This window comes from Gilbertella persicaria, assembly GCF_025201335.1.
Source record: "Gilbertella persicaria strain CBS 190.32 chromosome Unknown B0P05scaffold_4, whole genome shotgun sequence".
In the NCBI taxonomy this organism is placed as follows: domain Eukaryota; kingdom Fungi; phylum Mucoromycota; class Mucoromycetes; order Mucorales; family Choanephoraceae; genus Gilbertella; species Gilbertella persicaria.
This window is the reverse complement of record NW_026251965.1, coordinates 559,769-586,337: the sequence shown is the minus strand read 5'-3', so window position 1 is coordinate 586,337 and position 26,569 is coordinate 559,769. Positions and strand designations below refer to the sequence as shown.

The 26,569-nt window shown below is 34.9% G+C and overlaps 12 protein-coding genes across 12 annotated transcripts; 6 read left to right on the top strand and 6 right to left on the bottom strand.

Moving 5' to 3' along the window:
- Positions 1–4,091: 4,091 nt before the first annotated feature.
- B0P05DRAFT_503631 (eukaryotic porin/Tom40) lies at positions 4,092–5,417 on the top strand. The gene is made up of 7 exons (XM_051575481.1): positions 4,092–4,123; positions 4,197–4,209; positions 4,268–4,371; positions 4,426–4,585; positions 4,633–4,754; positions 4,796–4,879; positions 4,925–5,417. Exons 2-7 carry the CDS (start codon positions 4,197–4,199, stop codon positions 5,291–5,293), a joined length of 852 nt encoding a protein of 283 aa, XP_051438844.1. The 5' UTR covers positions 4,092–4,123; the 3' UTR covers positions 5,294–5,417.
- A 77-nt stretch (positions 5,418–5,494) lies between these two features.
- On the top strand, positions 5,495–6,242 carry B0P05DRAFT_503629 (uracil-DNA glycosylase-like protein). Its single transcript, XM_051575480.1, has 2 exons — positions 5,495–6,102; positions 6,149–6,242. The coding sequence occupies exons 1-2, from the start codon at positions 5,528–5,530 to the stop codon at positions 6,219–6,221; spliced, it is 648 nt and encodes a 215-aa protein (XP_051438843.1). The 5' UTR covers positions 5,495–5,527; the 3' UTR covers positions 6,222–6,242.
- A 95-nt stretch (positions 6,243–6,337) lies between these two features.
- Positions 6,338–7,166, top strand: B0P05DRAFT_634252 (ankyrin repeat-containing domain protein; the record flags this gene model as incomplete). The annotated part of the gene is made up of 3 exons (XM_051583545.1): positions 6,338–6,509; positions 6,559–6,959; positions 7,008–7,166. 3 exons carry the CDS (start codon positions 6,338–6,340, stop codon positions 7,164–7,166), a joined length of 732 nt encoding a protein of 243 aa, XP_051438842.1.
- A 47-nt stretch (positions 7,167–7,213) lies between these two features.
- Positions 7,214–8,020, bottom strand: B0P05DRAFT_583631 (uncharacterized protein; the record flags this gene model as incomplete). The annotated part of the gene is made up of 4 exons (XM_051582266.1): positions 7,214–7,238; positions 7,304–7,386; positions 7,437–7,861; positions 7,903–8,020. The coding sequence occupies 4 exons, from the start codon at positions 8,018–8,020 to the stop codon at positions 7,214–7,216; spliced, it is 651 nt and encodes a 216-aa protein (XP_051438841.1).
- Positions 8,021–9,412: 1,392 nt separating this feature from the next.
- Positions 9,413–9,878, bottom strand: B0P05DRAFT_526046 (uncharacterized protein). Its single transcript, XM_051576388.1, has 2 exons — positions 9,717–9,878; positions 9,413–9,670 (listed from the first exon to the last, which is right to left on the bottom strand). Exons 1-2 carry the CDS (start codon positions 9,786–9,788, stop codon positions 9,506–9,508), a joined length of 237 nt encoding a protein of 78 aa, XP_051438840.1. The 5' UTR covers positions 9,789–9,878; the 3' UTR covers positions 9,413–9,505.
- Positions 9,879–11,329: 1,451 nt separating this feature from the next.
- Positions 11,330–13,100, top strand: B0P05DRAFT_526044 (camp-dependent protein kinase 2). The gene is made up of 6 exons (XM_051576387.1): positions 11,330–11,545; positions 11,591–11,629; positions 11,684–12,168; positions 12,213–12,420; positions 12,470–12,554; positions 12,609–13,100. Exons 1-6 carry the CDS (start codon positions 11,365–11,367, stop codon positions 12,967–12,969), a joined length of 1,359 nt encoding a protein of 452 aa, XP_051438839.1. The 5' UTR covers positions 11,330–11,364; the 3' UTR covers positions 12,970–13,100.
- Positions 13,101–13,775: 675 nt separating this feature from the next.
- B0P05DRAFT_601963 (general substrate transporter) lies at positions 13,776–15,745 on the bottom strand. Its single transcript, XM_051583260.1, has 5 exons — positions 15,531–15,745; positions 15,456–15,479; positions 15,138–15,405; positions 14,064–15,091; positions 13,776–13,998 (listed from the first exon to the last, which is right to left on the bottom strand). The coding sequence occupies exons 1-5, from the start codon at positions 15,631–15,633 to the stop codon at positions 13,853–13,855; spliced, it is 1,569 nt and encodes a 522-aa protein (XP_051438838.1). The 5' UTR covers positions 15,634–15,745; the 3' UTR covers positions 13,776–13,852.
- Positions 15,746–18,632: 2,887 nt separating this feature from the next.
- On the bottom strand, positions 18,633–19,881 carry B0P05DRAFT_526034 (uncharacterized protein). The gene is made up of 5 exons (XM_051576386.1): positions 19,689–19,881; positions 19,461–19,644; positions 19,325–19,418; positions 19,213–19,278; positions 18,633–19,135 (listed from the first exon to the last, which is right to left on the bottom strand). Exons 1-5 carry the CDS (start codon positions 19,814–19,816, stop codon positions 18,807–18,809), a joined length of 801 nt encoding a protein of 266 aa, XP_051438837.1. The 5' UTR covers positions 19,817–19,881; the 3' UTR covers positions 18,633–18,806.
- Positions 19,882–20,750: 869 nt separating this feature from the next.
- On the top strand, positions 20,751–21,563 carry B0P05DRAFT_577244 (uncharacterized protein; the record flags this gene model as incomplete). Its single annotated transcript, XM_051581769.1, has 3 exons — positions 20,751–20,945; positions 20,989–21,442; positions 21,487–21,563. The coding sequence occupies 3 exons, from the start codon at positions 20,751–20,753 to the stop codon at positions 21,561–21,563; spliced, it is 726 nt and encodes a 241-aa protein (XP_051438836.1).
- Positions 21,529–22,672, bottom strand: B0P05DRAFT_526030 (uncharacterized protein). The gene is made up of 3 exons (XM_051576385.1): positions 22,215–22,672; positions 21,901–22,172; positions 21,529–21,858 (listed from the first exon to the last, which is right to left on the bottom strand). Exons 1-3 carry the CDS (start codon positions 22,548–22,550, stop codon positions 21,570–21,572), a joined length of 897 nt encoding a protein of 298 aa, XP_051438835.1. The 5' UTR covers positions 22,551–22,672; the 3' UTR covers positions 21,529–21,569.
- A 1,548-nt stretch (positions 22,673–24,220) lies between these two features.
- B0P05DRAFT_583625 (hemolysin-III related-domain-containing protein) lies at positions 24,221–25,641 on the top strand (the record flags this gene model as incomplete). The annotated part of the gene is made up of 2 exons (XM_051582265.1): positions 24,221–24,805; positions 24,856–25,641. 2 exons carry the CDS (start codon positions 24,221–24,223, stop codon positions 25,639–25,641), a joined length of 1,371 nt encoding a protein of 456 aa, XP_051438834.1.
- Positions 25,642–25,685: 44 nt separating this feature from the next.
- B0P05DRAFT_462357 (uncharacterized protein) lies at positions 25,686–26,519 on the bottom strand (the record flags this gene model as incomplete). The annotated part of the gene is made up of 1 exon (XM_051574112.1): positions 25,686–26,519. A coding segment is annotated over one exon (834 nt), but the record flags the coding sequence as incomplete, so codon positions are not given.
- Positions 26,520–26,569: the final 50 nt, after the last annotated feature.

Below are 26,569 nucleotides of genomic sequence, written 5' to 3'. Positions count from 1 at the left end.
ACACTGCTCAAGATGGCTTCAGAGAATGCAAAAGTGCCTCTTGCCAAGCTCTTTGTCTTTCAGAGATTTGTAAATTGTTCTCTCAAAAATACTCAAGTCTACCAGCTCTTTACTTTGTAGGAGTACCAAATGAGCCTCTATACACTCGCCTCTATCCCAAATCATCTCTATGCAACATACCATTATAAACAATTTACTCCTTCCAATATTCAACCTAAATGTTTCCATTTCTTCTCTGGTTATAAACCCACACCCATACACACCATTAAGTCAACACTCTCCTCTCTACTCATTTTTTACCCTTGTTCTTTTAGTCTATCTTTAGCTTAGTATAGCCATGTCTATGAATTGATCGAGTCCGAGCAGTCAAAGGCCACATTGGGCCATGTGCTCAAAAAAAGCTTTTCCATGAAATTAATAAGTTAACAAACTTTATTTATGAACTTGACAAAACCAATACCAATGTGCAAGTACTCTATTTGTGTCAACAGAAAACATTTCTGGAAAACAATTACTTTCAGCTTAAGAAAATACACTCTCACCACAACGCTTCCCTTCTATCGTCTACGCTTTAATGTCTTTAATTTTAAGAGAATTAGATTAAATTAAGAAAAAAATGATAAAAATGATAAAGTCTTGTCAAAATACAGCCAAAAAACTAACAAAGAATTATTTTCTATAAGTCTACTATATTAAGGAGCAAATTGATCTTGAACATCCAAAACACATACGTTTTTTCTGTCATTCTGCTCGTCTATGCCCATCCATGGTCACCCAGGGTCATCCATGATTACGTATGCTCACTCATGATTGCACGTGTTCATTCATTCTCACCCATACTATTTTTTGCTAACTTATTAATGTCAAAATAAGAATGAAAAGATCAAGATCAAACAAAGAATGCGGTTTACTGAGTCAACAACAGATTCATATGTATAGATGAATTGTCAGGGTTCAGCATAATTTTCAAGAAACTTTATTTCACAAATAGTAGAATTGGTCCAGATAATTTACTAACTACTGCTGTACAAGGATCTGCATTAGATGAGCCAGTCGATCTCCAATCAGTTCAGTGTGATTGACAGGTTGATACCTATTATTTTCTATCTACTTTAGAACATTTTATCAATAAGGAAATGGCCGCTTAATTAGATGTAGAACATTTGTTAGTTGATGTTTGCCCATTGGAGTAATTGTGTCAAATCATGCAAATAAAACTGTACTTTTTGAGTTGAATGTATCCTGACTATAGATAAAGCAATTGATAAAAATTAGAGCTGTGAATATAGGTAATATATAGTCATCTGAATCAGATTTAATGCATCATACAGTTTTCCAATACTTTGACACTCTTATGAGCACATATCAGTTTTTTATTTATCTATTTATGTATTTAGGTGAAGCAGGTGTTTTCTTTTATCAGGGCATTCCATTCAAATAAGCTACTTGATAGTACATACCTTATTCATGTATTAAAGACTCTAGACAAATAAACGCTTTAGCAGTAGAAAAAGAAAAAAAGATAGCAATTCATACAGACCTTGTTCTTTTTCTTAGGCAAATGAAGGTGCTTTGAGACCTGTTTATGCACGCATAAATACGTTAGGTACCTAGAAACAATTTTTAATCATATAAACGGTGCCTTTGGAGTTGTTTTAGACAAAAAAAAGCGACTTGTAAAACTTGACCAAAATGGTCTTCCAAAACCAAAAGGTACTACTCGTAAAGATCATCAAATTGACAACTCTTTGAGGTTTTTTTTAACGCTACAAAATGAAAAATTGAGCTATCAATATAATTAAATACTCAAAGTGTGTTCAAGGCGTTATGGTTTTTGATCAAAGTGTTTGTTTGTTAATTGTACTACGAAAATAGCATGATAAGAGTGAAAAACTTATAAACGTTTTTACACTTTTTCTCAGTATTCTGCTAGCATACTTGTCGTGTTCTTTACACCAATAGGCTCAAAAGCAAATATCTATAGCTCTTTCTATTGCACCAAATCCCAATTTTTTATGCAGCAGGGTAAAGGATTGGATTTATATCACCGTAAGAAAAAGTTATGCAATATACATAGAGTATATATATTCTATCAATCTGATAAAAAAATGTTAAAATAGACATTGTTTGGTATTAGTTTCATGCAATACTCATGCAATATGGATATTCTATATGATTTATGTAATATCTATTTAACATCTACTTGATAGAAAAGTGTTAAGAGAGATACTCTATAAAATTCATACAATATATAATTTACATGTTTTTGATGTTCAATAGTATGCATTCACTTTTAAGTTGAATCGTATTGTACTAATGAAAAAAAATGTACTGCTAAGTTTGCTTACCTTGTTTTTTTTCGGAAGCTGCTCTTTATCAGGCCATTTGAATTTCCCATCAAAATTCTCAGTTTGCATAGAAATTGCATCAAATTTATCCATGATATAAATTATTGAAAAACCACGAATATCTATACTCAATTAAATACATCAAAACTATTAAACCTGCATGAAAACCACATAAATTTTCTATCATTTCATATTTTTTCAGTTTCTGATCTTGTCCAATTCTAAATCAGATGTCGTTGGCTCACATTATCGTACACTATTAGCTTTGGATGGAGGCAAACTTTTGGTCAATTGTCTTTTCTTTTTTTGAGAAAAATCTACCTGCAAAAAGTGAGCATTATAAATTAGGTGCTCTCTAAAGTTATAGACCGAAATAGAAATCACGCAATCTAAACTCTGTTGCCCAATCTTAAAATAACTATTTGAATTGAAAACTTTGCATATTCTGAGTAATGAAGGAAAGGCAAACAATATTGAGTCAAACTTCAGTATCTAACTCTTGAAAACAATGGCATCTTTTTATACAAACGTTAAAGTCTAAAAGATTTCTTAGCGTTTAAAACCGTTGTCTTCTTTTTACTCTGTCATTTTTAATAAAGACGTTCACAAGTGAGAAAGGAAATCACCTTGTACATTAGGTATGTTCATAAGTACATCATATTTAGACATGAAGCCTTAAACGGAAAAGACTTCTAGCAATGCATACTTTCCCACTTGGATTAATACACATTTTCAAACATGTTTGTAAGAGTAAATGCTCTCTAATTTTGACTTCTATTTCTTGAGTCGTTATTTTTACTTTAAGTCTCATTGCCTAAATCATTCTTTGCTTAAGAAGCAAGGTCAAAAGCTTAATTTTTATGATTACTTGAATAAGCTTTGAGCAGAATTTTAATCCTTGATAAAAGCCAATCAGCAGTAGACGAACATGATTGGCTAGTCAAAAAAAACTGTCGCCCAAATACCATCTTGACAGTAACATGTGAAGATAAAGCAAAGTATTTGAATTCATCGGTCATGTCTGTTTGTAGAAAGCGAAGAAATGCAGTTTTTCGAAAAAGCAAATCGTCAAGTTAGAACCTGAAATTCTTATTATTTGCTTTATTATAGTCAAATTTTCTTACAGTTTAACAAAGACAATGATTTGATATATTTGGGATAGTACTATTTGTGTCAGTTCATTCTTATTTTCTTGTTTCTAATCCTTGATTTGTTTCTGTTCCATATTGGTTCCTAAAAGTGTCTCAATAATAAGTGAAAACAGTATATATTCAACAATGGATGGCGTTTTACTTGATTACTGATTATTACGAGCACAAAGTTTTTCTTTTTTTTTTTGCACAACATCATACTCAAAATCCACGACTCTACTTTCTAGGATGACTACATGCATTTAGATTGTTTTTGTTTGCTTCACAAAAAAAGGGATCAGCAAATGATATAATTAACATAACCAACGTGAACAGATTTTGTTAAGGCTAGATATCGCGTTTTGTTCTATTTTTTCTTGAGCAGCTTTATAATGTATTCAAGGGTTCTCTTTGTGCAGTAGTCGACAATACATAAGTTGCTTATTATTGTTTGAAACCAATGAAAGTCGAGTATACGGATCATCTTTTTTGTTTTGTTTTTGGTGGGGTGTCCTACATCTGTATACCCCAGTGCGAAATTTTACCCATGTTGAATTGAACATCCGAAAGTACATTTGACTAACAAAAAAAACATTCTTTTCCTTTCTTCTTTATTCCCTCACTTTAAAAAGTCGAATACATAAGGTAAATGATAAGAGAAAATTATTAAAACAAGAGCGTATGTGATTAACTCTTTATCTTTGATTTGTGTTTAAAGATGTCTGTTCCTGGTAAGTGATTTTATTCCCCTTTTTTTATTCATCCTGTGTTGCTCATATTATATTATAGTTGCTTTCAATGATATTGGCAAGTCTGCCAAGGACCTTTTGTCCAAGGACTACCCCGTTGGTGGTGTCAAGCTTGAAGTTAAGACCACCGCTCCTAACGGTGTTGTAAGTCAAATTTCTTGAGAGAAAGAGAAAATACTGATCTGATGAATTTTGTAGACCTTCAAGGTTAACGGTCAACGTGATAACAAAACTGGTATCATTGTTGGTGACCTCGAAACCAAGTACTCTGACAAGAAGAACGGTCTTACCTTCACTGAAGCCTGGACCACCTCTAACCACCTTAACGGCAAGATTGAACTCGAAAACAACCTTGCTAGTAAGTATTTATGTGAAAAAGGATTGGAAACTTATGTTTCATGATAGAGGGTCTTAAGCTTGAACTTTTGACTTCTCTCCTTCCTTCCGTTAACGAAAAGGCTGCTAAGATCAACGCTACCTACAAGAAGCCTAATGTTCACACTGTTGCCACTCTTGATGTCTTCAAGGTAAGAAAATATTATGATAGCCATATCTCATTCTCTTATAGACCAACTTTTCTGTTAACTCTGTCTTTGGTCAACAAGGTTTCCTCGTTGGTGGTGAAGTTGCCTACAACGTTTTGGATGGCAAGGTAATTTATACATGTGTGTATGTGTTTTTGCTCATTTAATGCTAGATCGGTCGCTACAATGCTGCCATCGGTTACACTGCTGCTGAATACGGTGTTGCTGTTCATGCTACCAACAACTTGAGCAACTACTCTGCTTCTTACTACCACCGTGTCAACAGTGACCTCGAAGCTTCCGGTAAGGCCTCTTGGGACTCCAAGGGTTCCAACGCTGTTGCTCTTGAAGTTGGTGCCAAGCTCAAGTTGGATCCTTCTGCTTTCGTCAAGGCCAAGATCTCCAACTCTGGTGTTCTCGGTCTTGCTTACACTCAAGCTCTTCGCCCTGGTGTCAAGGTCAACCTTGGTGCCTCTGTTGATACTACTCGTCTTAACGAAAACGCTCACAAACTCGGTCTCTCTTTCACTTTGGAAAACTAAATGCCATAAATACATAAAAAAAAAAAGAAAAGGGACCATTGTTCATATCTTTTGAGATCCCTTTTTTTTTTTTGTAACCAAAATGAAAACAATAAACTTATAATTTTTTGACATTTGTTTCTGATTTGAGTGACAAACATTGCCTTAAAAAGAGGGATGGAGACACAAGCATAATTGGTTTAAAAAAGTACGCGTTTTGTCCTTTGCATAATTTTTTTTTCCTCTCTTTCTCTTATGAGCAAAAGAAAAAGACAAGCGAAAACTACATCACCTTACTTTGAAACAAAGAAGCCCAAGCCTGAAAATACAATCGAGGAATTTCCTCTTGTATCAGATATTATTGAAGACGATTTGAAAGTATTGTTTGTAGGTATCAATCCAGGCTTGATGAGTTCAACAAGAGGTCATCATTATGCTGGGCCCACCAACCATTTCTGGCCATGTTTATCCGAAAGTGGCCTTGTTGATGAAAAAGTGACATTTAAAGACGATATAGATATGCCAGCTCGATATCGTTTAGGATTCACAAATTTGACAGCAAGACCATCTCGAAAAGCATCTGACTTGACGTTGGCTGAACAACAAGAAGGTATACCTATCTTGAATGAAAAAATCAGAAAGTATCGACCTAGAATTGCGTGTTTTGTTGGAAAAGGTATCTATGAAATTTATGCTCGAAAGAAATGTGATGTGATGGGTGTTCAGTCTTATTCGATTTCTTGGGATTCTGGTAAAGGAGAAACAATTATTTTTGTCATGCCAAGTACAAGTGGACTAGTTACTTCTTATCTTAGACCAGCTAAATTGAAGTAAGTTATGACAGTTGTAAGAGCAGACATTTATTTCGTTGAATAGGTTTTTTCAAGAACTATGTGCAATTACAGAGAAGCAAGATAAAAAGTATCCATTAGACAATTCATCTCAATAAAGCTACATAAGTATACAATCCTATCAAATAGTGCATTAGTTAGTCAAGACATTTAACTCCCGCCTGAAATCAGGAGGGAAAACAACAGTGCATATTCTTTTTTTTTTCTCAATAATATGTCAAGTAAGACACCTAACGATATCCTCAAAAGAATCACTCCACACACTATATCAAAGAACGAAACAAATCATAAAAAGACAACGTCTACTCGTTTAAAAGACGTCTTTATTAACAGTAAAGAACGGGAAGAACTCATGACCGCTTGTTCGAAAGGCGATCTACCTAAAGGTTTGTGTCTTTTTGTCTTCCCAATTTTTATTGACTTACTGTTGAACAGTAACTTATTTACTCGAACAAAAGAAAGCAGGCCTTAATCCTGATTTGATACGTGACTCAAAACTTCGTACACCTTTGCTAGTAGCATGCGCTGCAGGTCAGGCTGCTGTGGTTCGTCAGTTAGTTCGGTGGGGCGCCGATGTGAATAACCCAACAGGCGATATTATCGGTAATAAGCCGCTAGATCTGGCAGTAATTTCAAATGATGTAGATACTGTGTTGGCATTGTTAGAAGCAGGTGCCAAAATCAGAAATCATGCGGGCAGTACAGATATGCAGACAAGACTCAGAGCAGCTACACGAACACCATTAGATCTTGCAAATTCTCGATTAGATCTGCTTATTCATCAATCCAAATCAACAGGCTCAGTCAATCAAGCCACCATGGATCAAGTGTTAAAGGTAAGACACAAGAAGACAGTATGTCACAAGCTTACTCTGTCTCTGTAGATTATTGAACTTTTAAAGCATTTCTTACCCAATGATACAGTACAGTTAGATGAGCTAACAAGTCAATTGTCCAGCATTGACATTGACAAGAAACAAGATCAAGACGTGTTTATTATGCAAAGCCTAAAAGATGTGATTTCTAAAATAAAGATTGAATGATTTCTTGACTTTGATGAATAGAGATCTTGCCCTTTTTCTCAATCACTCTATTCAATCTTTCGTAGTCTTGTTCTGTCACAAACAAGAATGTATTGTCAGACCATAAGCACAGGCTGAAATCATCATCTTCTAAACACAATTGCTTTAAGATATCAATGATATCTTGCTTTTCTAATCCAATTGATGCTGATAATTGATCTAAATCGCATAGTTTTTTATCCTGAGGTAGATTAAGTTATAAAAAAAAAGCATGCAATGCAACACACTTACCTTGACCCATTGCTTTACTTTATGACTATATTTGCCAAACCTTGCTTGTTTCTTTTTAGCGTCTTTTTCTTGTAATTGTTGCTTCTTTAATTCTTCCTTTTGTTCTTGCTTGGCTTTCTTTTCCTTTTCTTTTCTTAATTTTTGTAATTCATCCTGTCTTTTTATTGAGTCTTCTATTCGTTTGCGTCTAAACTCTTCTTCTGCAATTTCTTCTTGTGCTCTACGTATTTCCCTTTGTTGGTCCATGTATTCCCGGTATTGACGCATTTGTTCTTTTCGTTTTAATTTCTCGCCTCGTTTTTTCCCTATTTTTTTGACGCGTACTGCTGTAGAAGATCCTTCTCCATTATCTTCCTCAGAAGAGACATTTGGATGATTTGTTTCATCAAACACATGATCTTGGTCATCATCTTGATAAAAAGCAGCTTTTCTTTTTAAATGAATGTCGACTATTTTCTTGACTTACTTATTTGAGGATCGTTTCGTTTTTTTCGAATATCTAGTAAGACTAGAATACATATAGCGCAAATAATAATAGGTATAAACACAATCAAAGGAAGGCCGTCTTTCTCTTTATTTGTCATATTACATGAAGCAAGAAGAAAAAAGGGAGTGTTTGAATGACCGAAACAGCGAAAAAAAACGAATTTATGCAAGCGTGTCTTATTGAATGATAAGCGCATTCGATCGTAGTGATATGCAGTGAATTAGATAAACAAAAGCAACGTTGGCTTTATTTTAATAGGCATAAGAGTCCATACGTTGTTTTCTAATACGTATTTATTCTGAGGACTGACCAAAAGTTTATGATTCAAAGGTTACTACCTCGGACTTGAAGTCGGTCCCTGAGCGAGAAGGAATAAGTCTTGGTGAGGGAACTCATCACTTATCATTTAAATAAAATACAGCGCGAGTAACCCTATCTTTACCTAGTCCATTATTCGTGATAAAACCAATCACGTCTATTCACTCATATATACAGCAGCACGCTTATTAAACTATACTTCATAGTTGTATTATTTATTTCTTGACATAGGGTCGCCTCAAGTTTTGCTTATGTAGTCATACGAAAAAGTGATTTAAAGACCATCTCATTTTTAGCAATTAGGCAATTGACAAAATAGTGGTATTCAACTACCTCCTCATATCCGTGTCAATAATTTACATACACTGGTTCATATCTGTTACTAATTCATCTTCCTTCTATTCTCTGCTCTTTCTTATAATCTAATGTAAGTAACTATATAAGTATCACTTATGTATCTCATGCTCTGCTTAACTTGAATTTGTTTTTCACAACGAATTTTTTTTTCTAATAGTGTATAAGCTTAAATGCATACTTTTACGACTTTATTGATGGAATATAGCGTGAACTATCACACGAATTCTCCTAGTTTGCTTAGAGAATAGACTACAAGTAGAAGAAGAGAACACAACTTTATTTTTGGACCAAGAGATATCAAATTTTAAAATAGCAGCTTCTCTGAAATAGTTGTAATGTTGGTTCTGTAAAAATTCTAGTCAAATTTCATATTCCTACACACATAGTGTTACCTTCAGTTTACTTGAAAGGCTGATTTTCATTTTTTTAGCGCCTAAGGTGTCACAAACTGATCCCACTAACACAGATTTCTCATTTGACACCAGTCCAGCCTTATATGACATCAAAGGAGGCTCTGACTTTCTTTTTTTATTATTATTATTAGATGAGCCACCTATAACACCATCATCAGGAATGAAGTATGTTACCCATCCCTTCATCATTTAATCTACTTCAAAATTTAATCAAAAAGGTGAGGAGAATAGTGTTTAAGATTCGATTGATAAAACCTGGTATAGCACAAGAACATGATGATCCAATTTCAGTCACAGACCCGAGACCAAAAGATGTAAAGCCAAGATATTAAATTTAATTATCAGCCCAAACGTTGCGTCTGTATGTGTTACAGAAACAAAGTTTGTGACAGTTTGCGGTGTCATGATGAAATATGTTCAAACATATATTTTTTATTATTGTCTAGATGGGGTATACAAATATTTACAGAGATATAATATATAAGTAAGGCTGATTAAAACATAAGTGAGCTTAGCGCCACAAATATAACAAGTGCAAATAATGGGTCTGAGGCAGTAGTTGACATACTGGTATCTGAAGAAGCATGTTGTTTTCTTTTGATTAAAATTCTTTCATTCATGTCTGAATGCATATAAGTAGTTGCATTTGATACATGTGCCTAGAAATGTATAAGTTGATGCTTAAATACAAAGACTTTTCTTTACCTTTTCTTGAACAGAACATTCAGCCAGGGCTATAAGAAAGCACAAGAAAACAAAACAATACGACAGCTTCATGTTGAAGAAAAAAAGAAGAATAAAGAAAGAAAGAAAGAAAGAAATACAGTCGTTCCACTACCACTTGGACATTTTGTTCGAAAAAGGTGGTCGGACTTTGTAGAAAAATTGATTGATCTTCTGGACACAATTTGGTTCGAAGAGAAAAATAAGTTGGTTCATTTCTTTCTCAAAGATATATCAAATCCAATGTGAAGAAACTGTTAAAAAGAATGGAGATCTTTGAAGATGTCAATATCTCTTTTGAAAAGACCCAATTTGTGCTTCAAGAAAGATAGCTTTTATTTTTTTGCATCCTTCTTCTTGTATTGATTCGCTATCACAAACCATTCCTAATTGCGATTTATTATCATGCTTCTTGTGTATGTATGTCTACTTTGAAACATGAAAATCAATTTAAACTGACTGTGACACGTCTTGGGCTATCGAAGAATTGTTTCACAGCAGGACTCGGCATTGTTTTACAAACTCTCAATAAAACCGAGATAGAGTTTGCCTTACTTGGTACAACGACCAAGCATATAAAGCCAGCTCAAAGCGTTTTTTTTTTTGTGTGTTAGAGATCAAGGCGTTTTTATGCGTTGTATTAATTAGTTAATTGCTAAGGTTCGATGACATCTTGGCATCAGGGTCTTGGCTTCTACTGAGAGTGAATCCAACTCTTCATGTATATCACTCATGAAGGTGTGAAAGCCAAGTTCTACAGATTTGATGTCCTTGTCTTCATTAATACTTATGGTAGCCTTTATGTTTGACCTAATGGTTTCGCTCAAGCAAAGAGTCTTACCACGAGAACTATATAGACCAAGAGAATATGATTATATATGGGCACCGTATCGTTTGCGTTACTCGCTGTGATTGCCTTACAAAAGACAGCCTTTATTTATTTTTCTTAAAAAAATGTATACATGTTGGTTTATAAGCCTCTCTTCAGAGAGATGACTGTTACTCTAACTCTTTAGTTTAGGAAAAAAGTCATCAAGCATTGGTTTTATTTTATGACATGCTCATTGATGCCATATGGCAAGCCTGCAAACTCTTCTTTCTTTCATCTCATATGTATTTTAAGACTAAGAAAGCCTTTTTTGCCTATAGTATGAAGAACGCTCTGAGCATTCCAAAGAACAGCTATATTTGGACATATGTATTACTATTGAGCAAATAATTCCATAAAGGGGATTTATGTAGACCATATTTATAGACAAAGAAATTAATTTATCACAAAGAAAACTAAAGTCATTGAATCCGTATGTACAAAAGAGCAAGAAAGACTAATACAATTGAGTGGTTATTTCTGTTTGCATATGAATGAATGATTCCACATTATAAACAGCAAACAAACAAAGATAAATGGGTTTGAAATAGCATTTTACCTTACTACACTGTTTAAAAAGCAAACAAGAAAAAGCAAGTAGTATAAAATATCAAAGAAAAAACTGTACTACATCTTGTTTAATTTGAGGCGCCGAATTGAGTTCATTATTCACATTATTCATTTACTCTCCCTGCCCCCCTCCCTCTCCTTTACTTTCTTTTTTTCTTTCTTTATACATAGAAAAAAAAAGCGGGAAGGAAAATGTCTTTTATAAACAAATTTATCGATAAAGCAAAAGGTTCTCGTCAACAGCAACAAAGTGACAACCAAAAGGAATTACATAATCAATCTTCTTTTTCAACCACTTCATCTCAACACACAGAAGCGACTGTTGTTAAAAGTAGTTCATCTCGACAAGATGGTAAAGATGAGGACTTGGAAGGTAAAACAAGGAGACACACCCCAAGCTTGAAATAACCCATTATAGATTTAATTGAGTCTCTTCAACAATTGAAGAAAGATAAGCGTAAGTTCTATGAAGCAAAAGAGGAGGGTGCTAACACATGTGAACTTTTTTTAGCAGCTAATAATGCTGAGTTTAATAATAATAACAACAACAACAACAACAACAACAACAACAAGGCACCAATGGACAATAAACCAGACAATTACCAGCAACAAACACAGGCTCGCAATTATCGAACCAACAATTACACCTCAGTTTACAATGATCAAGCCATCATTAAACAACGTCAAGATCGACCAAGACTTAAATTAGCGGACTTTAATATGTTGCGCACACTCGGCACTGGTTCATTTGGTCGTGTTCATCTTGTCCAATCCCGTGTCAATGCGAGATATTATGCCATCAAAGTATTGAAGAAGTCAGAAGTAGTTCGACTAAAGCAAGTAGAACACACAAACAATGAAAAGCATATTTTGGAGTCAGTAGCACATCCTTTCTTGGTTAATATGTGGGGTACTTTTCAAGATGCTGTTAATTTATACATGGTCATGGATTATGTTCCTGGTGGTGAATTGTTTTCTGTTCTTCGAAGATCCAAGGTAAAAATTCACAAAGACATGTCATTGGTTATTGATTTGAGTAGCGTTTTCCTGATCATGTTGCTAAATTCTATGCTGCTGAAGTTATTTTGGCCATTGAATACATGCACTCTAAAAATGTCATTTATCGTGACTTGAAGCCCGAGAATTTGTTACTTGATAGTCAGGGTCATATCAAAATTACTGATTTTGGGTTTGCAAAGCATGTTCCAGACATTACTTGGACTTTGTGTGGTACACCAGACTATCTAGGTAAGCAATGACTCATAATAATAGAGATATACTCATATCATTCTATTAGCACCCGAAATTATTCAGTCAAAGGGTTATGGTAAAGCTGTTGATTGGTGGAGTTTAGGTGTCTTGGTATTTGAAATGTTAGCAGGGTAAGAGAGATGATAGTCATGACTGTATTGTTTAACATACGCAAAAAAAAAAAGTTACCCACCATTCTATGATGACGACCATCTTAAGTTGTACGAAAAAATTCTTGCTGGTCGTGTCAAGTATCCTCAGTACTTTATACCTAATTCAAAGGACTTTTTGAAGCGCTTGTTAACTGCTGATTTGACAAAACGTTATGGTAATTTGAAGGACGGAAGTGAAGATATCAAGAGACATGCTTGGTTTCATGGTGTCGATTTCAACCGAGTGTTAGCACGACAAATTCGACCTCCTTATGTACCAAGCATTCGTGGTGAAGGTGATGCTAGTCATTTTGACAGATATCCTGAAACAGACGAACAATATGGCAATGAAACTGCTGTTGATCCTTTTAGAAATCTTTTCCCTGATTTCTAGTAAAAAAACACATATATACGCTTATAACCTAATAATAATACATACGCATACACAGGCAGGCCCTTGAAAAAATAACTCAAGTATCCCATTTGGCTGTCAATAAAGTCTCTGCTTTTCTTTGTTCTTTTGTATTTTCTCTTTAAATTTCATTTTATATGTATTTCAATTATACTAGTCGTCAATTCTTTTAAATTGAAGATATTATATGATAAATCAATCATATGAATCTTTTAAAACAATAAGAATGTTCAACTATGTTTATATCCACTTTGGTAATTATGAAAAAAGGCAACTTTTTCTTTGTTATTCGAACTTTGAATACGAAATATTTTCAGATTCCATGAATAAAAAAATAAAAAACATCCAAAAACAGAGACCGATCAAGAAACTAGTATAACAAAAGTTGTAGGAGTTTTTACAAGAAATCTAATGGTGTAGAAATATGTGAGTAGTTGTTAGTAAACTTTTGAGAAATCCGTTAGAAACGTATTTTTTATTTTTGGTGTCTGGTGTACACTTTTTATAATGCTTTTTCAGGCGAGCATTTCGTATTATAATATGTCTTAGTAAAAAGTTGCTCTGCCTCTGTCAAATCGCAATATTGTAAAAATCGAGAAAAACGTTGAGGTATCATAAGTTCTTTTAGCGATTCTTTGACCATCTCAAAAGTTGACATAATTTTACTTAGAAATATTCTTTGATACATACTTTTGCATAGACCATTCGAAAGAAGCAACACCAAAGTGTTTTTTGAAAAACAAAAAGCTTCTTTTTATACAGTAATAAGCAATTTTTTCATTGTATTCAAGTCAGAACTTTATTAGAAATTATATATATATATATATATATAGATAAATAAACAGAAGGAAACAAAATATAGCTATTACACAGTAGGTTCTGTTTTACTTGTTTGTCCAATTGAATGTTGATTGATCTTGTTCTGAACTTCATTCATGATTTCAGCGTCATGAATAGCAGATTGACCACCAAAAATTTCATCCATTTCCTCAAGCGATCTGCCCTTAGTTTCTGTAAAAAAAAAAAAAAAAAAAAAAAGTAAGTATGACAACATAATGATTCAATTAAAATCTTACCTGGTACAAAGAACCAAACAAAGAAGAATGATAACACCAAGAAACAAGCAAAGAAAATATAGGTACCATACGTAATGTTTTCAAGCATAACGGGTACAATTAAACCGATAATAAAGTTATTCATCCAATTAGAGGAAGTAGTGACACTCATAGCTTTAGCACGAGCACGTAAGGGGAAGATTTCTGCAGGAATAACCCAACCAATGGGACCCCAAGAGCAAGCAAAGCAGGCAATAAAGACATAGATGAAAGCAACACTGACCCAGCCTTCAGCTGTGTGGTTTGGCCAATCGTGTTGAAAAAGAGCGGTGATGATGGCTACAATGATCATACAAATTGCCATGATAATAGAAGCAACCATCAGGGCAATCTTACGACCGACAATATCCAATAAAAAGACAGTGGGGAAAGTCATAACAAAGTTGATGATACCAACAACACCAGTAGCCAAAAGAGAGACAGATTCACCAGTCAAGCCAACCGATTGGAAAATCTTGGGAGCATAGTAAATAAGAGCATTCATACCAGTAAATTGTTGGAAGAACATGATAAGACTACCAATAGCAACACGGTTAAAGATACCCTTTCGGAAGAGTTCACGGTAACCCATGAGTTCAATCATAGCACGGCCTTTGCTGCCTTTGTCAACGTATTGAGGGTATTGTTGTCTTTCAATATGGCGATCAAATTCGACAGTAGCCTTGATTTCTTTCCATTCTTCCATGACATAAGGGTGGTCAAGAGGAAGACGACGTAATTTGGAAATCACTTGAAGAGCTTCTTCTTCTCTACCTTTACCCATGAGCCAGCGTGGAGAAAAGGGGAAGAACAAGATACCGACACCAAGGACAAGAGCAAATGCAATTTGGATACAAAGAGGAACGCGCCATGAAGCTTGACCTTGGACTCGAGTCATACCGTAGTCAATCCAGAAAGAAATCAAAATACCAAAAGTTACTGCTAATTGTTGCAGAGAAACAAGTGAACCACGAATTTCAGGAGGAGAGATTTCAGATTGGTAAAGAGGACTAGAAAGAAAATCAGAATTTACATTTATGTATCAACAAGACTTACACTAATAAACTAAGGGAGCCAACACCCATACCAGTGACGAATCGACCACCTAATAAATAACTAACGTTTTGAGCACCACCTTGAATAGCACTACCCAAAAGAAAGATAACTGTAGCCAATACAATAGAATACTTTCTACTGATCTTGTCAGCAAAATAACCAATCACCCAAGAACCGGCCCAGGCACCGAGTTCTAAAATAGAGACCATAAAACCAGTTTGTGTAGAATTCAGAGGGAATCGGTTTACAAAGTCATTCATTTCTTGCACTGAAATTTGACATGTTAATCTCTCACTATTGATTTATCTTTTGTCTTACCTCCAGAAATAACACCTTGGTCATCTAATAGAAGAGACATGTTTAGTCAATGTGTTTACAAAGTTGTGTACTTACAGCCAAACAAAACACCACCAATTGAAGCAAAAATGGCAGTAAAGCAAACATAAGGATTTTTGATGAAACCCGCTAAACCACTGCTTGCTTGTCTTTTCTCCATAAAGCCATCACTGTCAGACGATGAAGAGTACGTCTTTTCTTTGGCTGGATTAGGGTTTTCGAATTGATCTTGCTGAAAATGATGATTATGGTCTGTGTTTGATTGGTAGCTCATTTGTAATGAAGAGTTAAGAAGAAAGAAGACGAGAATGATGCGAGCATATTTATACCTTTTAAAAACATACTAGACTTTCCTAGAAACTGTTATTCAATCGTCATATACTTAATTGCTTATTATGGTTATAATTAGAGAAAAGTTGCCCTTGAATTACATAGATATGAAACACAATCATTGGATTTTTTGAATTTCATTGAATTGGTAAAACACGGTATTTTCAAGAAAGTTGCTTTTAACAAATTAAAATGAAGTGTATCTATAGTCCTAGGTCATAGAGCTAAGTTCTGGCTGACGAGGTAAGAATTATCATATGCTGTATATTTTTCTTCTTTCCCCACAATTTAGCTTCACATGGTTTTATGCCTCTGTCACCATCATCTTATTTTTCAGTACCCTAAATTTCCCCAGATTTTCCTGCATCTTTTGCCATAACGGGTAATTCATTGTCCCACTGTACTACCAGAGGGAAATATGTCAAAGAACAAAATCAAAGCGTCCTGTTTTGATTTCTCATAAAAAAGAAGCTTCTCCCTTTGACTTTTTGCTTTTTCTCTTCAAAAATTTAGGTCATAGCAGTGTAGAATGGCATCAACAAAATTACTGAAAAAAGGCTGTATCATCTGGGTTTATACTCATTTTGCGCTAAAATATTTTTTGGATCTAAAAAGAAGGTTCTGCTTACGTAGTGTTTGTCTGTGTGAAAGTAACAAGAAAATTTGAATAGCTTAATTCTCTTACTCGTGTCTTGAGATAATATATATATTTAAACGCATCTCTTTTTTCTTGCTCGGAAGTTATTGTTGTTGTAGTAGTAGTTATTGTTATTCTTGTTGTTAATATATGATTCATTGCAACTGTACGTTTATGTTAACGGGTCGCATAGATTGTATTACACGAGAGGAAAGCAGAGTACGGTACTTGCATATTGAATAATATGACCGGTCTTTAATTTACATGATAACCAGATACCTACAACATATCTTAAAGGCGGTAAAACAATTTACCAATACAAAGCTTAGTTTTTTTTTTTTTTTTTTTTTTTTTTTTTTTTTTTTTTTTTTTTTTTTTTTTTTACCGCAAGCATCAGTTTGATTCGCTTGGCAAGTACTCGCCAATCAGCCGATGGTATTATGAAGCCAATAGACTGGTTTCAAAAAGGCAACACAAATTAAGATCATATAGAGCGTAAATAATATAAGCGATATAACAATGGAGTATACATTATAGTAGCTAAAATGAATAGACTATAGCTGAAAAGAAAACTTTACATTTCTGGTAAGTTAGTGTACCTGTTTCTGACCTAATCGATAAAGGGTACCGAGTAAGAAGAATATGAACAAACATTATTCTGGATATTGCTACACAAAGTTGGCTATGATTGAAGATAAATAGTGGTAAGTATATACCTACTCTATCTAAAGTTTCTTCTTATGCCTTATCGAATGTCATTCAATATACATGGCCTATTGAGAATTGTACTCAAGAAAATCTTACAATCAAGTCATTATCGTCCGAAAGTAATTTATCTTTCCGCAAGCACGTTTTACTTGATTATTCTATCATGCTCCCCCCTTTTTCTTTAACAACAAAAAAAAATAACCACAAGACATAAGGGAAAAAACTGTTAATAAACACTTGAAAATAGTAAAATGTATTAGCAATTATAATACTGGTTTTTCATCAACTCTTTTTTTTTATGTCAGGATGAATTCAAGTATCTTTAGTTTCAATTGATTAATAATTTCGGAATTACACATATAATTTGTTTATGACACCAATGTTAGTATATCATACTTTAAAGCTTGGTTATAGAAGTTATCCGAAATGAAAATTAGTCCAGTTTTTTGTCAATCGAATTCAGCAACAAAGGTATCATGATACAAGAACCTTTTATATACTTAAACGCGCTTATTTTTTTTTTTTGTGAATGATTTGTTTATTTTAAGGAAATTAGTACTTGGTGGTGCAGCCTTTGGCATAAATCAATCACAGCTTGGTATTGGTTGGTCATAGTGTGTAGTGCTATGAATGCAATTGACAAGATAGTGGTATTCAACTACCTCTTCGTATCCGTGTCAATAATTTACATACACTGGTTCATATCTGTTGCTAACTTATTTCTCTCTTTTATCTACCTTCTACTCTCTGCTCTTTCTTATAACCTAATGTAAGTAGCAATATAAATATTATTTATATATCTCATGTTCTGCTTAACTTCTAGAATCTAATTTTTGCTTATTTTTCAATAAAGCGTAGCAGTTACCCTCTTAGAACCAATGTACTTACTCGAGCAGAGTAGTTTTGTAAAATAGACATAGTCTCTCTCTTTTCAATAAGTATGCCCAACGCATAGTTACACAGAAAGAAGGAGAGGTTTATATAAACCTTAATCCTGATGCTTGACATTATGCGCTGTATCTCGCAGAACATCCCTATCAAGATTATCGCACCGTGTACTTGATGGTTCCTTTTTTTATGTAACTTCATCAAATGATGACGGAAGTAGTTGTCTTGAGATGCTTATTCCAATTAAGTAATTGCATCACCTTAACAGAGTAAATTGTCCAAATAACAAGTGTATTCCCCACACAAAACAATGAGATATAATCACATCGCTTTTAGGGTCAATTTTTTGTCTGTATACATATTACAATAAAAAGAACAGTAGGCGAATATCATTATACCGAGAGAAGCAAGTTTTCATTGTCAATACAAAATGGCTTTGTCTCAAGAATAAATAGTCACTATCACGTGTTGCTTCTGTAAGACTTCTGCTTATGATGCATGTATATGTACGTCTTTAACGAAATGTACTGACGCAATCTAACTTTTTTTTTCTTTATATTGACTTGTACAACTTGTAAATGTGTAACAAGACAAAGTTAAAATTTGTGGTTGTTGTTGTTGACATTTGTTAAATGTTTAATATAAAATATTGATATGAGCACAAAATACAGTTAAAAAAAAAGAAAATAAACATATACAAAAAGAGTATACAATAATAATAGAAAAAAATAGGTACGATAGTAGAGAACTTAATTGTATGGTTGGTTTTCTTATGCTGTTGTAGTGGAACGATAGGGCCACCAATCACGTCTTTGGTTTTCTTCATATTCGTAGGGGGAATACAATTGATTTTGTTGTTGTTGCTGCTGCTGCTGCTGCTGTTGTGGTTGTTGTTGCGGTTGTTCTTGATGATGAGACGCTCTTGAAATAGATGAAGTAGGGGAAGAAGGAGAAGCTTCAGCATCTTCAGCTGTATCATCTGTTGTACTTCTGGACTCATAATCTGAGTATACCAAGTTAGGTGTCCCATTGTATGGTTGCCTTGCAAAGACAAGATCACGGTCTGCTTCTTCTTGTGTAGCACCTCCTACAAACGAGCGTAAGCTAAGGTTAAGGTAATACATGTTATGAATGGTTAGTATTGATTACAATAATAATAACAATAAAAAAGGATATCAATTGAATGCAATCTTTCGGGTGGAACCCAATCTTCATAGTCTAATTTATGCTGAACATGGCGAGCTAGTTTTTGTTTGTCAGTTTCAATCATGTACAGCTATTACTTTACATTGTTTATTCAACTGAGCTAATTCTTGTTTGAGTCTTGTGATTTTACGTTGTACATCTTCTACAAGGTCTGATCGAATCTTTTTTCGAGCAAACTAATCATCATGAATATTGTATTCCTATCAAAAAGAACTTACGTAGAATTCATCCCAGGCTTGCTTTTTCTGAGCAGCAAACCAGTCATGAATCGATTTTCTCTCAAGGTTTCTGTAATGTTCCACTCGCTGCAATTTTTCTGTCTTTGATTGATCAAGTTCATTCATTAGACGCACATATTCTGGATGCTCAGTGACGTTTGCAGATACAGGATCGCCATTGAGTCTATCAAGAATGAGTGAAGGATATTTACAACACATTTAGTTTACTTTTTCGCATTTTCATCCATATCCTTTTTATTCATACGAAGCTTCTTTTTTTTCATGATAGTCTTTTTTTCTATCACTGGTTTTTTTTGAGTAGCGGATCGACTACTGCGAGTTACCGAAGAGGTCATGATATAGGGAAGGGAGAGAAAAGAAAGGGGGTTTAAAAAAAAATTAAAAATGAGAGCAAAAGGGGAAAGAAAAGATGCAATAGCCACTAACTTTTTTAAAAAAAAGAGAGACAGAGTGAGTTGAGTTTTTGATGATGTGTCACAGGCCAGCCAATTCCCCCCTCCCCTTCTTTTTTTATAGCGGCGATCAAGCAATAGAATGAATGATAAAAAGAAAAAAAAATATATGCTTGTTTAGAAAAGGATTCTAGTTTCCTTTTTCATGTCCATTTTAATAAGAAGCATGAGTGTGAAAAATAACATTCTGAACTTGAACTCTTTTTTTCTCTCCACTTTTTTTTTTTTGTTGCGTGTGAAATTGACAAGATCTTTTGTATTGACAACTGGGCTAAACAAAGACATGCCTATAAGAATTGAATTTGGGACAGCATGATGCTATCATGTTACACAAAGTAGGTACTGTTGATTTTATAAAGCATAAACCTAAAGCTTGCTTAGAACAAGATATATAGAAAATTACATGGAAATTAATGGTTAGTCTATGAGTCAATTTAACTCTAATTGATATTTTCTGCTTTTCATTAGAAAAACAAGAGACTTATCAGATTTAACAAGGTCACACACATACACAGCTTTACAAACAGTCCGGTCAATTCATATCCGACAGAAAAAAAACTTTCCGGTATTTAAAAAAAAAAAGACAGAGACCATCTTTTCTAGGCAGGCTCCCCCCTTCTTTTTCTCTTTTGTACTATGTTTCGTTTGACACGTCCTGCTACAAGTGCTATCAAATGCATGCCTCGCCGCTCTCTTCACTCAACACCTGTATTCCGTACAGTTGCTGATAAAGAAGAAGCTGCTACACAACGCAAGTATATAAACTACAAATAAACTTTCTACTGATATATGTCATTCTTTAGGTGCTGAGCGTACCATGACTCGTTTCTGGAAGCGTGCTGGTATCAAAGAAGAACAAGATGGTATTACCGTCGTATTAGATCAACGTAACTTGCGTACACCTAGTAAACATATTGTCAAGTTTCCTACCGAGAAAAGAGAATTGGCCTTGATGACAGCTGCTGAATGGGATGCACAAACAAAGAACTTAAAGGCACACACATTGCCCTTGGTAAGCATCAAAAAATAGACAGCATTACTTATACAGGATATAGACTTCTATTGTGGCTCGTTCCTTTGATGCTTTCGATCCAGCACTCACAGAAGATCCAACTGTTCGACCTGCTGTGATTGACAAACTATTCACATATTTCGATACAGATTCTATTTGCTATCATGAAGATTTCCCTGAAGTCTTGACTGAGCTTCAAGATAAATACTGGACACCTATTATTGATTGGATCCAAAAGACATACGACGTCAAGATCAACACAACAAAAGATATCTTTGCAGTTACTCAACCAGAAGAAACCAAGGCTAAATTAAGAACCATCATTGAAAAGATGGATGCTTTAGAATTAGCAGCTTTTGAAAAGGCTGTGATGAGCTCAAAGAGCTTCTTGATTGGCTTTGCTCTTGTACATAATGGTATCACAGTTGAACAAGCAGCTCAAGCAGCTCACGTAGAAATGAATGCTCAAATGGACCGATGGGGAGAAGTAGAAGACAGTAAGTGTGGTATGGAATACCTGTTTTATTCATTCTTTTGTTAGGCCATGATGTAGAAAGAGAATATATTAGACAAACATTGGGTTCAGTGGCAATTGCTGTGATGCATAAATATCAATAAACATACTCAAAACAAACTTGGTTTATGATGTACACACAAAAGACCCATAATATCAGACATAGTCACTACACCAACGACTTTTTTAGAGTTCAATATCCAAACACGGTGTGTGTCGTGTTGTATCATCGTATTCATAATCGTCTTAAATGAAGCATCTGCAGTAGCAGTGGCAGGTACAAGATGATTTGATGTAATCTTGATGTATTCTTTGCAACTAAATCCCAGTTGATCAATATGCTCCAAATTGGCACTGGGCAAATCTTCTACACAAAGATCTCCTTCAAATTCACCTTGACTATATCAAGTTAGCAACAAGTTGACTACATTAGAATTTTACCTGTTAATAACAGGAATCGCACTTAAATTCTTTGCTGCCATTAGACGATAGGTGGCTAAAGCAGTTTCTGTTTCATTCACAGTGACCAGTGATTGTTTGGAAATCAAGTCCTGAACACAAGCATCCAAATCAAGTAACCCGGAAACGGAATCTGGATGGTTAAGAATATGTCGAATGATGTCTGTCTGAGATAAAATCCAAGGCTTTTCATCCTTCTTGCCATAGTCAATCACAAGTGCACGATGTTTACCGGAAGCAAAGGCACGTAAAGTCTGTTTTCTTTCAGTCTTTTTCTACGCGACTTGATTACTTACCTCGATCAATTTGTCCTTGTTGTCTACTTTATGAATTCGGTAGCTTTCTCTGTCCGAGTCAAGACCAAGGACAAGTTCGACAGGGTCGTTTACTTTGAGCTTTTCTTTTTCAATAGATTTGGCGTCTTGAACAAGGTAGAGAAGAATGTCAAACAGGTTGACAATACTAACGACTTCTGTATTGTTGTGTGAGAATACAGGAAGAGAGGTGATTTTGTTATTGTACATCTTTCCAAGGGCTGTTTGAATAGAGACAGTAGGGCTGACAGCAATCAAATCAGGCTTACTTTGTGCCAGACTTAAGTCAATAGGTCTTAGGTCAGTAATCATTATCATGTAAAAATAAAAAGAAAGAAGAGTGTAGAAAGATGGGCGTTTTCTTTCTCTTCATTTCAAGTCACACAAGCAATGCAAAATCACGCAACTCGGAGCTCTATATGCCTAAACAGCATGATAAAGAGTGAATCCAACAAGCAATGTCGTAGCCAATCAAAATTAGGATCGCTGGACAATTGAATTTGAAATCGCAGACCAATCAATTTCAGAAATGCAACCGTGCAACTTAGTCGTGATGCAGGCTTGGTCGGTTCAGCTTACTCGCATGTCTCGGGAAAAGAAGCGATACTTTTGAATATGACAGCCTTTGGCATCAATCACAGGTTGATATTGGTTGGTCATATTGTGTAGTAGTATGAATGTAATGATTTGAAGCAATTATGCAATCGACAAGATAATGGTATTCAACTACCTCTTCGTATCCGTGTCAATAATTTACATACACTGGTTCATATCTGTTGCTAACTTATTTCTCTCTTTTATCTACCTTCTACTCTCTGCTCTTTCTTATAACCTAATGTAAGTAGCAATATAAATATTATTTATATATCTCATGTTCTGCTTAACTTCTAGAATTTTTTTTGTGAAGAATTAAGAACTATGTTATTCAGGGCTTCAAAAACACAGAACAGAACCTCAAGTCATACAAGAAATACTACACATGTTCTCTTGCTTTTTTATTCCAGAAGAAATAGGGTGCTTTTCAATAAATACTAAAATAGCTTTCTCTTCCAAATGCAAGAGTGAAAAGGTGTCAAATGTCTGAGTTTTGTCTCATGTAATACAAATATATTTATCAAAGGAAGATTTATCTGAAGCAACGAATTCAATGATAAAGTCATTATTAACAGTAATCTGAGAATGAACTATATACCTTCTCCAATAGTTGGTGTTGAGCCAACATCTCAATTGATTCATCATGGTCTATAGCAATTTCTTTGATATTAGGGTGTATCATTTCATAAAAATAAAAAGAATATACCAAGAAACTAATAACAGTTATATTTTCAGAGTGTATACACTTGTGCTTCTTTTCGGAGTGAGTGGAGTGCTTGCTATTGAAAAAATAGAAAGAGCATTTATGCATTCGCAGAGTACCGGATAGAGAGGGAATGGTTCATAAAACTGCGGCTAGAAAAAAGAGCGGCTCTAAAAAAATCTTGACTTGAACATGTCCTATAAAGAGTGGTTCAGTATTGCATTTTATAGTGTCAATGTTGCATTTACTAATGCGAAATATGTTCACTAATGTTACTTTGCGTCAGAAAAAGATAATCGGTGATTGCTCTTCCCCAATGATATGACTTTTTTTTTTTTTTGCACGACATTGAGCTCAAAATTAGCGACTTTGCTTTCTGAAATGATTGTAATCCATTTTCTTCCTTCTGCTTCCACATGATTATTTTGTTTACCTTTTATCCTAAAAGAATGTTTAGTTTCTTTGCCTTTTTGGAACTAGTTAGGGCTTTTAAGATACGTCCTCATTGGCCATTAAATTTATTTAATCTATTTTCTAAAACAAGCAACCAAATTTCTGAATTTGAAGGACGACCCCATTGTTTGAGTTGAAAAAAAAAGGGCAGAACATAGTTTGCTCGGATAAAATCGTGATATTTGACTGTTTCAATCTATTTTTTTTCTTCTCTTTTCTTTATATATTTTTTTCAATCATGGAGAACTTACTGACTATTCAACCTCAATCTGTACTCTACAATGATGATGTTGATATTGAAGATTTTTTTCAAAATAGTCTTGAACCCTTAATGAAAAAATTCAAGCTTCGACTTGCTCAATTTGAACATGTCGTCAACCATGAATGTCTTCACCAATATTCTAAAATTCAAAAAGCATATCATTTACTCGATGATCTCGGCCAAGAATGGCAAGAGCGACGTGAACAAGCACTCGAATTTCAACAAAAATTAGTACAGGACCCTATCATGACACCGCCTGATTTATTGAGTGCCATGATGGAATTATCCAAAAAATACCATGAACTTGAAGAGAATCTCAATAACAGTGAAATGATAGAAAATACGATTGATGCCTTCATGGCTACAATGGAAGAATTAGACACCAAGATTGCAAATGCACTCGGTCGTGCTGATAGAATGCGAGAACGAGTCGAAGAAAAGATTTTAGAAGTCGCTGGTGCAGCCAATGAAAAACTAGACAAACTCAAGTATGCAATGTCGTTTGGCACCAACCGTTTGTTAATGTACGACGAACTGCCTGGTCCTTGGCAAAATAATCAAGTAAGTCCTAAAGCAAGTATTATAATACACTTCTAACACCAGGGGCATAGTACATCCGAACGGGTTACCGCTTTTTGGGTTCAGCAGCTGATTGTTGGTACTCACTCTTTTATTTTCATAATGAAACAGGCAATATCTGGACTCATCTATTGGGTTTTGTTGCACTGTTCAGCATTGGTATCTATGAACTCTTCTTTTCTGAACTGATGGCCAGTATCCCACTCAAAGACCGTCTTGTGTTTCTGGTCTTCTTTTTAGCTGCTTGTAAATGTCTGATGTGTTCTACTGTGTGGCATACACTCTCTGGTATCAATAACCTAAAGGTATACAAACAAGTCGCCTGTCTAGATTATGTTGGTATCTCTGTTTTGATCTGTGCCAGTATCATTCTATGCGAATACTATGGTTTTTATTGTGACGATGCTATCCGAAATACGTATATCTCATTCACTTCCACATTGGCTGTCATTGGTGTCAGCATGCCGTTTCAAGAATGGTTTGATAAACATGAACGCAGGTGGCTTCGGATTGCCTTTTTTATCGCATTAGCCTCATCAGGTGTCTTTGTGATTGCTCACTTGACTGTGGTGCGTGGAGTCCAGGCAACATTCAGTTGGTTGACACCTGTGTTTAAATCGATTCTTTGCTATTTAGCAGGTGTGATTGTCTATGGCAACCAATTCCCCGAAAAATTCTGGCCAGGCAAATTTGACCATTTAGGCCATTCGCATCAATTCTGGCATCTTTTTGTTTGTGGCGGTATCTGGTTCCATTATCAGGCCGCACTTGAATTTGCCTTTCAACGAGAAGTGTTTGGCCAATGTTTGTTGAGTTAATTATTTATTTTATCTGTTTTATAACTGATGATACCATAATAAAACTAGATCAAGGAGATCCTTGTACGCACTAGTCCACCACGGAAATTACGTGTGGGTTGTGGTACTTGTTGCAGTCTTCGAAATGCTTCTAGTACATGTTCTGTCAACAAGGGTGTTTGTTCTGTACTCGGTAAAGAGAACAAGCCATGCTCTTCATCTTCTTTATCCTCTTCTGGCTGTGGAGAAGGGCTTTCTTCTCCTTCTCTTTTCCGTTTGAGTCCTAGAGAAATAGGTTCTTCTTCTTTCTGCCCCGATGCTTGCATTAAATCTCGTTTAATTTGAATGGCGGTAGTTGTCAATTTACTGACCATCTCATACGTTAAGAATCCCAAACTATCGACAATATCATCATTCGGTTTTACTTCAACAATTGAACTCATACAGGCCCAGTCTCGAAACCGTTTGCTTTTACGATAGGTAAAAGAGGCCTGCCTACATTCTGAATAATGCACATATTCTTCCCGCGTCATGGCACGAGTCACATCGTCTGCTTCTTTCAGACGTTGAATGGAATCATTATAGGCTTCTATTTCGTCTTCATCTTCTGATTCATCGTCGCCATTGATCGATTTGACAATGACATCTGTAAATTGATTCACCAGTTCCCATGGTAACTTGATGATGCTACGATGGATCTTGCCTGTGTTTGTTTCTTCGACCACATCTTCTACTTGGTCTCCTGAGGCGTCTTTGGCGTTTTTACGAACATCTTTCCAACTAAGAAAGGAACGTAGTCGGTTGACTTTAGCACGATCATGTCGCATGAGGAATATCAGATCTTCAGCACTTAGATAACGTGAGTTTCGACGTGCTGCTTGTGCTGCTGCTTGTATAATCTACTGATGATCAATACAAGTCATGTGTTTTGTTGACTTACAATCTCAAT

What these genes read in the sequence shown, in the direction of transcription:
- B0P05DRAFT_503629 (XM_051575480.1), top strand. Translation starts at nt 5,528, where the DNA reads ATGAGCAAAAGAAAAAGACAAGCGAAAACTACATCACCTTACTTTGAA. An exon ending in CTTAGACCAGCTAAATTGAA is followed by an intron (nt 6,103 to 6,148) that starts GTAAGTTATGAC and finishes TTCGTTGAATAG; the next exon opens with GTTTTTTCAAGAACTATGTG.
- B0P05DRAFT_526044 (XM_051576387.1), top strand. Translation starts at nt 11,365, where the DNA reads ATGTCTTTTATAAACAAATTTATCGATAAAGCAAAAGGTTCTCGTCAA. An exon ending in TGGTACACCAGACTATCTAG is followed by an intron (nt 12,421 to 12,469) that starts GTAAGCAATGAC and finishes TCATTCTATTAG; the next exon opens with CACCCGAAATTATTCAGTCA. An exon ending in GTATTTGAAATGTTAGCAGG is followed by an intron (nt 12,555 to 12,608) that starts GTAAGAGAGATG and finishes AAAAAAAAAAAG; the next exon opens with TTACCCACCATTCTATGATG.
- B0P05DRAFT_526030 (XM_051576385.1), bottom strand. Translation starts at nt 22,550, where the DNA reads ATGATAATGATTACTGACCTAAGACCTATTGACTTAAGTCTGGCACAA. An exon ending in ACAAGGACAAATTGATCGAG is followed by an intron (nt 22,173 to 22,214) that starts GTAAGTAATCAA and finishes GAAAGAAAACAG; the next exon opens with ACTTTACGTGCCTTTGCTTC. An exon ending in GCGATTCCTGTTATTAACAG is followed by an intron (nt 21,859 to 21,900) that starts GTAAAATTCTAA and finishes AACTTGATATAG; the next exon opens with TCAAGGTGAATTTGAAGGAG.
- B0P05DRAFT_601963 (XM_051583260.1), bottom strand. Translation starts at nt 15,633, where the DNA reads ATGGAGAAAAGACAAGCAAGCAGTGGTTTAGCGGGTTTCATCAAAAAT. An exon ending in CCAAGGTGTTATTTCTGGAG is followed by an intron (nt 15,406 to 15,455) that starts GTAAGACAAAAG and finishes GTCAAATTTCAG; the next exon opens with TGCAAGAAATGAATGACTTT. An exon ending in TGTTTGGTTCTTTGTACCAG is followed by an intron (nt 13,999 to 14,063) that starts GTAAGATTTTAA and finishes TTTTTTTTACAG; the next exon opens with AAACTAAGGGCAGATCGCTT.
- B0P05DRAFT_526046 (XM_051576388.1), bottom strand. Translation starts at nt 9,788, where the DNA reads ATGAAGCTGTCGTATTGTTTTGTTTTCTTGTGCTTTCTTATAGCCCTG. An exon ending in AATGTTCTGTTCAAGAAAAG is followed by an intron (nt 9,671 to 9,716) that starts GTAAAGAAAAGT and finishes ATACATTTCTAG; the next exon opens with GCACATGTATCAAATGCAAC.
- B0P05DRAFT_526034 (XM_051576386.1), bottom strand. Translation starts at nt 19,816, where the DNA reads ATGACCTCTTCGGTAACTCGCAGTAGTCGATCCGCTACTCAAAAAAAA. An exon ending in AGCTCAGTTGAATAAACAAT is followed by an intron (nt 19,279 to 19,324) that starts GTAAAGTAATAG and finishes AACAAAAACTAG; the next exon opens with CTCGCCATGTTCAGCATAAA. An exon ending in CGAAAGATTGCATTCAATTG is followed by an intron (nt 19,136 to 19,212) that starts ATATCCTTTTTT and finishes ACCTTAGCTTAC; the next exon opens with GCTCGTTTGTAGGAGGTGCT.
- B0P05DRAFT_503631 (XM_051575481.1), top strand. An exon ending in ACTCGAAAACAACCTTGCTA is followed by an intron (nt 4,586 to 4,632) that starts GTAAGTATTTAT and finishes GTTTCATGATAG; the next exon opens with AGGGTCTTAAGCTTGAACTT. An exon ending in CCACTCTTGATGTCTTCAAG is followed by an intron (nt 4,755 to 4,795) that starts GTAAGAAAATAT and finishes ATTCTCTTATAG; the next exon opens with ACCAACTTTTCTGTTAACTC.